The sequence below is a fragment of the Nilaparvata lugens genome, chromosome 2 (assembly GCF_014356525.2).
Source record: "Nilaparvata lugens isolate BPH chromosome 2, ASM1435652v1, whole genome shotgun sequence".
NCBI lineage: Eukaryota > Metazoa > Arthropoda > Insecta > Hemiptera > Delphacidae > Nilaparvata > Nilaparvata lugens.
The window spans coordinates 78,463,348-78,476,512 of NC_052505.1; the positions used below are offsets into that span (position 1 = coordinate 78,463,348).

Sequence of the window (13,165 nt, forward strand, 5' to 3'; positions counted from 1 at the left end):
TGGAGTCATGTCTGATTGCAATGACTAATCAGTGAGGGTGCTTCATAAGCAGCAATGTGAAGTAGTGTGACTAAACGTGACTAGTCTTGTCTTGACTAATCGGTGTGAGACCAGACTAGTTGATCCAGCTCATGGGAATTGTTAATGATGGCAATATTGAAAAAATTATCTGAAAAATTATAAAAAATAATATTATTGATTATGAAGAAAATCAGTAAGTTACAGATGAAAATTAATTTCTATTAAATTTATTAGAGATTGCCAGATACAACTAAAACATATATTTATCGTACATTGGTACGAATTTTTGAAAAAAGTACTGTATGTATGAGTATTTTCCATAAGAAACTAATTAAAAATTATTATTGCATCTTCTTTAGGAAGAATTGGGCTACATTTTGACCTAGTTTTGAATATGCATGTGAAAACGAATAAAATAGATGATTTGAGCTCGGATCATTTGTCTGAATAACTCAGAGAGCGCGAAGGAAATATTGAAATGGATGAGAGTATAAATAAAACAAGGATAGACAAAGCATCTAATTGGGAAGGGACACAAAAACAAAGTTTAAGCCGATTGGAGGCTAGAGAGATGATCAGATTCCAACTTTAATGATGATAGTTTTGGCAGCTATTTTCGTCTTTCATTTCAGGGTCAACACCTGTTCTATTCCTCTCACTGTTATCATAACTGAATTCTTTTCACCGGCGATTGTTAAGCAGTTCCATGTTAGCAGCCCATTCACAAAATGAAGCCACTTTTTTGTCGCCTCACAGCATTCGCTTCTTCCACGTTCCCAACATTGTTTAATGTTTCATGTTTGTGATAAATAATAGTGATACGTTTATAGCTGAGAAATTGATAACACATTAACAATTGAAAGTGAAAAGTAACTGTGCGGTGTCCAATTTTTAGTATATAATATAACTGTGAAAGTGCTTTGTGCTGTACAAACTGATTTTTATGTGTTTTAATTTAAATAACTATAGTTTGAAACTCAATTGCTATAAATTAAAATACTGACTGGCAGTAAATGAGAAAAACCAAGGATATTTCACGTTCAGGTAAAAATGTGTTTATAATAGTCAAATACATCATGCAATTGACTTTAGATACTAAAAATTTAAATTAATAATGAAATTATATAATGATTAAATTCAATCATCAATCTTTTCATTTGTTGAAATACAGTACCTACTGCGGATTGAAATACAACTTTTTAAAAAAATAACACTCTATGAACAACAAAAACAGGGTTTTATAATCAATTTATTCATTAAATAAAGTTATTTGGATTTTTTTTACATTTAATAAAAATCAATTACTGGATGAAAATATATTTTATTGATGAATTATCGTTAAGTTTCTCATAAAATGATTTCATTTTCTTGGCCTAGGCTACTGTGTTTTAATTTCTATTTTCTTCAATGATGAACATTTCCAATATTTCAATTCAATTCAATTTATTTATTGACATCAATAAAAAAACATTACAGTATAAAATAAATAACATAAATATGAGAACACATTACAATATTAGAAGGCAATTTATACATGTTATGTGGTGAAGAAGGGTAGAGGATCAAAAGTTCTTCCAACTATGGCTATCCATGTCATAGGAAGGATTTTGATCCTTGGAATTTTTGGAAAGGATTGGGAAAGGGATGTGATAGAGCACAAGTAGGGGAAGTGAGCGCACTAATCAGAAAAGTTCTCTGTTAACTTATTATAGGCTAGTTCTCAAAGGTAGAAGAAGTAGTTAATTTTGATCCAAGCATTGATATCTGTTTTTACTTTTTTGTTATCTTGGCACAGCTAATAATTTGTTCAGGAATTTTATTTATAATTTAAGTGCTCAAATATATGAGTTGTCTTCTAATATTTTCAATGTTAGTATGATAGATTAGGTACTTATTTGAGGTGGGTCTTGAATTGTATTGATTATTGATAGTATTATTAGTGCAAATGAAATTATTTTTATATTTTAATATATACTTCACTACATTCATTACATACAACTGTCTTGAATTATATTCTTTCAATGTTCTCTTCACTTACAAATACAAATTCAAATACAATTTTAAATGAGTTTGAGCTTGTAATGTTTATTGAAATGGGAATGTACAAATATTATTTATTTATTAAGGAAGATTTATTTTTATTTTTTTTAGTGTACATAACTATACAGTATCAGAAACTTATTGTAAGTAAAATAATAAAGTTAAAAAAATACACTATAAAATGTTTTCTCTGCGAATTCATTAAAAGAAACAAACTTTGTAGGGTGTCAAATAAATGGCTTGTAATAGGGTCTATAATAATAATATCAAAATTTTTATTTTAATGTTCATAAATAGTGAGGCTCTGTTACACAAAAGCCGGTTAAGTTTTAATCATGATTAATTTCACAAGAACCAATCAGAGAAGGAAAAAAAATAAGGCTTACCTGATTGGTTCTTTTGAAATATAAAATTGGTTTTCAGATTAAAATTTTACCGGGTTTTGTGCAACCGTAACCAATTTTCCATTATAATAATATGGAGAAATGTTCCAGCTGCTGCCTGATTCAATAAATTTGAAGTTGGACCGCAATAAGAAGACTGATTGAATGAACGCATACTTCAATGAGCAGAAGAAATAGTCTCTACAACAACCAGCAAATAAGTTGTGAGTTACTGCCATGTGACATGGTATACAAACACTACAACTTTGGGAAATGACACTTCTAAATGATGCAACTACAGTGAAAGCGAAAGAAAATTCAAAGACGGCGAGTAGACAGGAACTAGCGGGTGGACGAGATGAGGCTGGAAGATCGTCCGACTACCAGGACGAAACCCGCAGTACTGTCCTTTCCAGTCATGGCTACAGGATAGGGCGCACCATTGGCAGTGGTTCCTACGCCATGGTTAAGGTAACAAAAACACACTCTTCCAATACTTGACCATTACTAAAGCTAATCAAATCATAATTCACTTTTCCTTTACAGGGGTAGGGTACTACTATTATTGAAATAAAATAAAACTAATTTATTTTAATGCATTAATTAAATATAAAATTGTACTGAATAATTTTAATTCTAGGTAGGTATTCTTAGTTTCTATTAATATCTAGTTTTTAGGTACAAAACTAAATTTAATTTCTCAACTTAAATTTACTTGTTCTGAAGAAGGGATAACCTTTAATTAATACATGGAACACTTTTACCATTAAATAATTATTCTAATCTTTGTTTCTCTATGTGTTATTACTATCTAATTTTTAAGAGAAATAAATTTGAGAACTCAACTTACATTTTGCTTGTCTAGAAGAGGAGGCAACAATTTAGTATATAATATGGGACCTTTTTATATTCATATTGATAGAGGAGGTCAAGAGAAGTTGAAATGTGTGTGTTGATTTAGAAGGATTGAAAATCATGGCGGAAAGTTGAAATTGAAGAATTCAATAATACCGTTTGGTAACATAAATAAATATGTTTTATAAACAATTGTGATGTAATAGATGTAAAAGTGACACATAAAATTACGTATTTTGGACATTTCAGTTTAAATTTTGGAAAGAAATAGCTCAATAAGGTTTAGTTTTCTTCCAATCAATGATTTTTAATTAGATGAAGAATTATTAAAGTAAACTTATAAATAGACACTATTTTTAAAAATCAAGTTCTTCAAAACCAGATTAAGGTTTCACATTGTAATATTAGATGTATAAATGCTATTTCCATCCTTAATTTTATGTTTCCAAAGTTCATGTTAGTATTTAATACTTCTTTATAATCAATTTTTTTAAAGATTCTGAAGAGTGTTTATTGGTATTTAAGAAACTTTCCATGATTGAATAAAACCACTTGAATTTTGTCAAATCTAATATCTATGTTTGATACAGAATAATAAGCTTAAATTAATGTACCAGATATAGCAATAAAAAATAGGCCTACTTTACGGTATCGTATGTAATATTGACAAAATATGTGTTTTTATTTCATTTTTTTTCAACGATATCATTTTATCAAAGGGGTATAGAACTATAAGAAGAAAATATTCATTTCCTGGTATAAGACACACATGTTTAGATTTATTTCACATACAGTCAGTCCTATAAGAGCATGAAGGACTCTATTCACAATTAGTTTTAAAATGCCAGCCTACCTTGCCTGTCAACTCAAGTAAGACAAAACGATAGTTGAACACATCAGCTAGCGAATATGTTTCTACTTGAGCAGTGTTTCATGTATCACATTAAGCAGTAGAAAATAAAATGAATCTTCGCAGCATTATTATCAACATTTTTGTTTAAAAATAAACCGTTTAATAGATTTATTATTGAATTTCAATAAATAAGCTCAAAAAAGCTTTAATCGAAATCCAAGTTGAAATTGATGAATTTTATTAATAACACACTAACATGTTTACAGCTCGCCGAATCGACTCACCATGACTGCATTGTGGCTATAAAAATAATTTCAAAATCGCATGCACCACAAGATTATTTGAAGAAATTTCTTCCAAGAGAAATTCAAGTTGTTAGGGGACTGCGACATAAAAATTTGATTAGATTTCTTCAAGCAATCGAAACAACACACAGGTAAGTTGATCATGTTGATCATGACTAGGGTTTAAAAATGAGTATTTTCAAGTTGAATAAAATGTTTCATACTTTTAATCACAAGAAAAGTTTTGAAACAGGATTCCGTCTTTTAAATTTCAAAATACGGTACCGTACTTTACTACGTTTATTTATCATTTTTGTAAAGCAGTGATTTGATGACAGAGGCAGATAATTATTTTTTACATTTATTTTTATGCAATTTAGCTTCAAAATTGGAAAGTAAAATTTTTTGATCCTGAATAAGATATTAAAATTTTTGAATCTTGAAACTTGAGTAGTGTAGCTTTTGCAAATGGCTTGGAATGTGATAACTTGATTTTAAAATTTGGTGAAAAATGTAATAAATATATATAAATAATAATCTATTTAGGCCTATATAAAAGCAAATTGACATAGCATTATAAATTTGTATAAATGTATTTGAAACTGATTCAATGATGAGACATTCATTATACTTGATCATTATAATTCAACGATCTATCATGATGCCAGAATTAATTTATGTTTTTTCTTTTCAATTGCAGAGTTTATATTGCAATGGAATACGCAGAGAATGGAAGCTTATTAGATATAATAAGAAGAGATGGATTTATAGATGAAGATAGAGCTAGAGTATGGTTCTCTCAATTACTAAATGGCCTTGAATACTGTCATGGAAAAGGTGTAGTTCATAGGTAGGTCTATAAAAGGGGTAGGTCTATTATATTTAATTAAATAAAACAATAAATCTACTTTCAAATCTAACGGACCATTAAATCTTTATAGATTTGATGGTTCATTAGATTTATAAGTGTCCTAGAAACCGGACTCTAGAATATTAAACATTAGGAAGGATTATATTGAACAACTGAAATGATTCGTCAACGCCAGTCTATTTACATCAAGTACAAATATAATTTTTATCAAGTATTAGGATTTATGTGCATACCATTTTGATTTGCATATTTTTTATTATCGCATTATAGTACCGTAACTTACGGTACAAATATAGGGAGCACTTGATTCCAACATTGCATAAATTACCTACTATCATTTTCTGAAAATAGTATATTTACTTTTTTATTTCAGTCAATTTATTTTTCATTTTATACGAAAGAATATCACCTACTTCAAAATATGTTGCATTTCTACATAAAATTATCGGAGTTATGTGAGAGTCGGCTATATAAAATGTTAATATCATCTTCTTTAAACTGTGATGGATAAGAGTTTTGAAGCTCAAAATATTCAAACCCTGAATATTGAACAATATCTGCTTTCCTGGATTGTTTGGGATTATTTTTTCTGAGCTTCATGCAATATCATATAGTTCTGAACTTCCGTAGAACTACCATACTTTGATTTTTGCATTGAATTATGATCTATTTGCATATTTCAGGGACATAAAATGTGAAAACTTACTGATGGATTCCGAGTACAATATCAAGATTTCGGACTTTGGCTTTGCGCGGGGGGATTGTGGATCGCAAGGGAAGGGCTACGTGCTGAGCGAAACGTTCTGTGGCAGTTACGCGTATGCGTCTCCCGAGATACTGCGGGCGATCCCATACCGGCCGCAGTACTCCGACGTCTGGTCGACGGGCGTCGTCCTTTATGCCACCGTTTTCGGCCGTCTGCCCTACGATGACAGCAACTTTGCTCAACTGGTCAAGGTAACTTCATTCACGCATTATAAATCAAAATGCAAGCATGACATTACATTTCTTAGCTATTTACATTCTTTTTTACATACATCTATAATACCGATATCTTCTGGTGAAAATTGAGCTTTTATGTAATTAAAATTATTATTATACCCATCGATAATGATGATTGAGATCGATGATTATTTCTAGGAGTATTCCAGTATGCCCAGGATGTGAGAAAAATCCTGATTATAATATTTAGTTGTCACTACATACCACATTGGTGTTTGCAAAATAGATTGTGGATTTTTTTAAATATTGTCTCCTGGTCATATGGGACATATAATAATATATTTATCTCATATTGATCAGGATTTTAGAGTTTCAAATTATATTTCAATGAACAGTTATTTGTCATTGACAGGAAGATTATTTGTTTCTTTTCAATATTGACTGTAGCTTTTCTCTATTTAATAACAAACGTGCGCTAGTGCGATAGATAGAAAAATGTTATTGTATACTCGAGGTGACTTTCATGTCAACATAAGTCACTGATAGTTTATTTATACCCCAAAATTATCTTTTTTTGGGGGGAGAGCTCGTTTGATAGGACTCATAGTAAAGTCCATCTGATCTAGTGAAGAGGATAAGCTTGTTTTTCCTATAATACAGTTTTTTCTGTCGCAGACAAGTTTTAACCGATTCATTAGTTAGGATAATTTGATTTTTTTAAATTTTAATTGGTAAAGTTGCATCTATCAGAGAATTCCGAACGGAAGGGCATCTCGAATAGGGGTTTTTTTTTATATCCATTTCATTTTTATACCACAAAAATTGAGAGTAGAGCGTTCATATTTAATTATTTAAAAAAATTTAAAAGCTATAGGTATGTGTAATTGTTTTTTAAATATATATATTTCCATTTGAAATGTTGAATAATAATGTTTGTTTATTCCTTTGAGCACATGAAAAATGGCAATTGGAAACGTATACAATTGGCAACAATACAATATAATACCAATTACAATAAAATTACATTTGCTCAGTCATACAATTACAATAAAAATAACATGTTGTGAAGTGGAAATATTCAAAGTCAAAATAGTATTTTCTTCCATTTTTGTTATCATTTTTCTTTCCCACTGTTACAATATTGCTTGGATCCCTGAAAGAAGCCCAGAACCAATTTTAGAATTTTCTTCCTCCACTGTTTTGATAATACAATATCTATTATATAAAAGCGAAATGGCACGATTCATTCACTCACTCATTCATTCATTCATAATCAACAGAACTAAAAAACTACTGGACCAAATACGTTCAAATTTAGCATGTATGTTCATCTAGAGGCGCACTAACAACTGATTTGAAAAAAAATCCAAAGATACGCCCAAAATCTGCGTTATTCCAGCTTTTTTCTGCTTTTTCTCAGCTTTTTCAAGGACTAATTGGCAAAAAATGTTCCAACTTGGTACACAGGCTCAGCTGAGGTATAAAAATGCTGTAATTGAAGTTAAGTTTCATATAAAGTTAAGACGCCTATTTTCCGCCCATGATCGGCGGTTTTTGAGCGTTTTTCCTGCTTTTCCTAGGCCTTCTCAAGAACTAACTGACAGATCATGTTCAAATATCGTACACAAGTTCAGTAAAGGTCTAGAAATTTATTCCTTATCATTTTTATATAAAACAATTTTGAATGAAACAAGATCCAAATGATTTCAAGCTCACCATCTTCAATATGAACTGAGTTATTTTTTTACTAATCAATTTTAGGAAAAATTGAATATTGATGAATTTTAGTTTATAACCAAGAATAATCTTTTGGATGACATTTAAATGTATAATTCAAAATCCCTCTGGGCGTATTACTGAATTGTTATTTTGTGGTTTATAAAGAGCCTCGGAGTGTTGATTCAACCCAAGGAGGTAGAATAGATTTTATTTCGCTACATCTAGGAAAAAAACTATTTACTCGTCTTTTTTGTCACGTGAACTTACATCAATTATTATAATTTTTATTGTTTCAGCAAGTAATGAGGCCAGTTGTATTTCCAAAGGAACCAACAGTATCTAAAGAATGTAAACAGGTGATCACAAAAATCCTGGCACCTCTTAGGCAGCGCTTAAAAATACCAGAGATTCGGAAAGAGCCTTGGATGGTGATCATTGTGGAACAGAAAAGCAGTACTAGCAACGACAGAATGCCAGCGACATCGGCAGAAAGTCAGTCGTCGCCAAACGCTGTAATAGGCACGGTAAGCAGTAAGTACACACAATGCATGCACTCAACTAATAATACAGTAGTATTTTCGAATGATATTTTAGAATGCAAAATTAACATAGAATATGCTGTATGATACGCTCATGAATTTATGTTGAAAAAAATCCATTCATTTATCTTTTTAATTTGAAATGCTGTTTCAAAAATTTCAACTTTTTTTTAAATTCTAATATCTCGAAAATCAATAATAAAAACCTCTTCCTGATAAAGTTTTTTTTTACTTTAATAAGATTGTAGTAAACAAATCGAAAAACTTAAAAAATGAACCAGTAAAAGGTTGAAAACACTGTTGCACAGTCTTACCACTATATTATCTTCAGATTGGCACCTCTATAGCCTGAGACAAATTAGACCTCCTCTCACAAAGTCAGAATTGATTGTCGGTTCAATTAAAGATGAATATATCCTTACATTTCAAAAAAGCTACATTTTTAGCTCTAACCATCAAGTTTCATCAGAATCACCCGTTCTCCCCATAAATTTAAAAATACGTTCAAATTAAATATTGTGGTATTTCGTAGTGGAGAAGGCGTATAAGGATCCCTCAAGGATAAAAAACTATAAACACTAATTGCCTTCGTATAACATATCTCATAAGTCAAGTTCGATAAAGAAATGGACATTCCCTTCCGGCTAGGTCAACGTTTTGTATTTATGAGTTTTCCAATACTCTAGAATCAGTGCACGAAAAAACAGTACGAAATTGATTCCTGAATCGGCCATTTTTTAGTATTTGGTGAATGGACTATGAATCATTCGTTTCAAATAAAAAAAATAGCAAAGTCAGATAAAGCGTGGAAGCGTGCTATGATAGACTGAAGTCATTCCATAAGTGACCCAAAATTAATATAATTTTTCATTATTGTCAGTCACTAACAAACATAACTTTTCGAACAAGTATTATATTATTGAATACTATTATAGTGTACCGCAGCAAATTAAAAATATGAATAACTATGTATTTATGTTTTCAGACGAACCCTCCACATCAGCCTCATAATTTGCAACCACTGCGTTCTTCATTGGGGCGGAACGATCTCACTATTCGAGATAATAATCCAGGAAGACAGAAAGATGGGAAATCGCGCAATTTATTGACAAATTCAAAATGATAGAAAACCTTTTTCAAAATATAACTTGACTGAGTGACAAAATGAATGAAGACTGAGGCAGTAGAAATAATAAACAGTATTAGGGATAACATTGTCATCCTATCATTTTGATAATCATCCTATGAAAATAGAATCCTATAATTTAATTGAAAATTACTATTAACTAGCCGTCAGGCTCGCTTCGCTCGCCATATCCGTCTAGCCAGGGGGCTCCGCCCCTGGACCCCCGACTGGATTGTCCAAGAATGAGATTAGCAGGCTCGCTTCGCTCGCCTGCATTTTTATCATGTTAGGACAATCCAGTCGGGGGTCCAGACTAAACGTCTGGCTAAACGGATATGGCGAGCGAAGCGAGCCTGACGGCTAGTAATATAATATTCCCAGGATTGAAGTAGCAGTGCCCAATCAATTTTTCCTCGATAAATGCATTTAAATCTTCAACTTGGTGCCAACCTAACAAAGTCAACTCAACTTAATGCCAACCTGACAAAATTATTAATTTAGTTGCCAGTTAACAACTGTTTCGAAGAGGTACTCTATCTAGATTATAGTTCTATAGTAACATATGATATGGAAATTTCAATTATAATTAAGAGATTGGGAGAAGAAGAATATACATGCTAAAAGACAAACTTTAAACCCTTAAAAACAACCCTTAGAGTTAAAATATTGCCAAAAGATTTCTTAGTGCGCCTCTAAAGGGTCAACTGAGCATACCTACCAAATTTGAACGTTTTTGGTCCGGTAGATTTTTAGTTATGCGAGTGAGTGAGTGAGTGAGTGAGTGAGTCAGTCAGTCAGTCAGTCAGTGAGTGAGTGCCATTTCGCTTTTATATATATAGATAATGAATGACAGAATTAGCAATCACTCAAGGCAATGATTGTTGATAATTTTCGAGTTCTTGATAAATGCACTGATGTTCTGTTGAAAGTTTTTCTACAGTAAGATTAACTTCAGATTGTCAGCTTTTATCAGATTGTCAGCATTGATGTTATTTCATGAGGAATGCTGACAGTTTAAAGTGAATCTCACTACAGTACTCAATAACAAACATCGCCTATATTCTAGAGCGAAATAGGAAGGTAAAGTAGAGTAAACAGGAAGGTAAAAGGTATATAGCTTATTCTGGAAATACAACAGATTCAAGATTACAAAATATGATTTTCTACGGATGAAAATCCAACTAATTTCGGACTATGTGTAACCTTATCTAAATTTGGGAGAGGAATAGCACAAGGTTACCTTATTTTTCCTCTCCCTATCATTTCGATGATGTACTTATTGTATGAATAAAGGATTATTTAATCTAAAAATTGACCAATTCTGGCAATCAGAATCGATCTCTCTGATTATATGAAACTCGTGGAGATGGAAGATTAATAGTTCTACAGTAGCACCGTGATAGAAATTTCTTATTCTAATCAAGTTCTTAGTAAATTAACTGAATTCCAAGTAATTATCATGATATCAATCCATGATTTTATTTTAATTGAGCTTTTTAAATAAGAAGAAATTTTAAGAGAAAATTAATTGCTATTCTTTATTATTAATATTGATGAACAACTTGATTTGATAGTAAGTCTTTTACGTCTTCCACTATCAGTAAAACCGTAACAGACTATACCTTTTCACTGATGATACACCATAAGTTTCAAGAGGGCTGGTAAGTTTAATCATAGAGAAAATATAGCATGAATCTATTCTTTATGATTTAATAAAGTAAAAAGCCCATTGCATACAGGGACAAAAGTGACGTCTAATATAGCTGGCCATTAGTAGCGGCTACTGAAAATCCATCTGTTGTCGTTGTGAGGAGTTGAAACTCTGCTAATGTCCCGTGTGAAGGTGTTGGCCACTAATAGCGGCTACTAGTAGACGCTAATATTGTCCCTGAATGCAAGGTGGTCAAGGACTTGATAAACAGAAAATTCACTCTTCTTTTTAGGGCTATTGATTATTAAACACACACAATAAAGAACTATCAAGTAGGCTACCCTTCATGAAATAAAGGGTACTTGATAATTTGATAATAGTGTGTTTTGATAAATATACCGTGATTCAAAAAGAATACCACAACTTTGAAAATCTGCATTTAATCAAGGAAACATAATAGAAACTTGGGTTGTAAATCAAAATGAAGAGTATTAAAATAAGTTTTTCCCCACTAGAAAATAAGTTCACAAATGTTCAATGTGACCCCCTCCAGACACTCGAGTGATATCAATTCGATACTCGAACTCGTTCCACACCATCAGAATCATATCGGGCGTAACAGTTTGTGGCCCTGACCTCACCCCTGCGATTTTTTTCTATGGGGGTACGTAAAAGATAAGGTGTATCGACAGCCTCTACCAGCTAACATTGAGGAGCTCAAACAATAAATAACAGCAGCTATACAAACTGTTACGCCCGATATGCTAGTGAGGGTGTGGAACGAGTTAGAGTATCGTATTGATATCACTCGAGTGTCTGGAGGGGGTCACATTGAACATTTGTGAACTTATTTTCTAATGGGGAAAAACTTAATACTCTTCATTTTGATTTACAACCAAGTTTCTATTATGTTTCCTTGATTAAATACAGATTTTCAAAGTTGTGGTATTCTTTTTGAATCACGGTGTAGAATGTTTTATTTTTGTAAACAGAAGTATACATTAAATAAAAATAGGGATTATTTGACTATTTTACTGTGGAATAATAATATTGAGTTGTAGAGAAAGAATCACCTTGATAGCATACATATACGGAGTTTAAGGGCCGGTTTCCGAGCTGGGGATTCAGCTAAGTTCTAGACTTTAAACAGCTGGAGTCAGAAAATTGGCTTTCCGAAACGGGGCGTAGTCGCAGTTTTTATGATAATCTTTATTTTCGTATTTCTATAGTTTGAAACGTTTTTCCTTGACGAAATGAAACATTCCTGAATAATTCAAAATAGCTAAAACTACACTATTTCCTCTTTATTTTATTTCGTGTTCCATTTTCTAGTTTTTAGAAATTTAATTCAAACGTGTACTGCGACTACGCCCCGTTTCGGAAAGCCAATTTTCTGACTCCATAAGTTGAAAGCCTAGAACTTAGCTGAGTCCCGAGCTCGGAAACCGCCCCTAAGTAACCAATAATTTCAAGTGTGGTTGGACACACATCAAATGCGATAAGACTCAGCATTTTGCCTCAAGCCCTCAACACGCCTCATGCAACGTATTTTGCATAGTTTTAAATATAGTTTGTCTCAGCTCAACATCGAGTATAGGAGCAACAATAGTTTGTCAACACAGAAGAGTATGATCAATCAGCTCAACTTGATTCGGCATCACTGATTTAACACTGAATGAACCACACAGGATTCATTGTGCAGTGCACCAGTCATAGTCCATATTATTTGTGAAAAAAATAATCAAAAAATATAGAAAAACAATTATTTGACCGAATCCCATTAAAACAAAAGGAAATTTGAATTTGAAAAAACTATCTTGCAGATGAGTTGAGAGTGTTCAATATTATGAGGATGTATTTTCAATTCATAAGTCTCATTTT

At 31.8% G+C, this 13,165-nt stretch overlaps 1 protein-coding gene across 2 annotated transcripts; it reads left to right on the forward strand.

The window, feature by feature from the left end:
- Positions 1-692: 692 nt before the first annotated feature.
- LOC111046184 (testis-specific serine/threonine-protein kinase 4) lies at positions 693-9,719 on the forward strand. 2 transcript variants are annotated; one of them, XM_039421815.1, is made up of 7 exons: positions 693-1,065; positions 2,556-2,915; positions 4,419-4,588; positions 5,137-5,286; positions 5,991-6,264; positions 8,265-8,492; positions 9,493-9,719. In XM_039421815.1, exons 2-7 carry the CDS (start codon positions 2,718-2,720, stop codon positions 9,628-9,630), a joined length of 1,158 nt encoding a protein of 385 aa, XP_039277749.1. In that variant the 5' UTR covers positions 693-1,065; positions 2,556-2,717; the 3' UTR covers positions 9,631-9,719. The 2 variants fall into 2 exon arrangements, with proteins under 2 accessions (XP_039277749.1, XP_039277750.1); XM_039421816.1 differs by having other exon boundaries at positions 698-1,065; positions 8,265-8,499.
- The last annotated feature ends 3,446 nt before the right edge of the window (positions 9,720-13,165 follow it).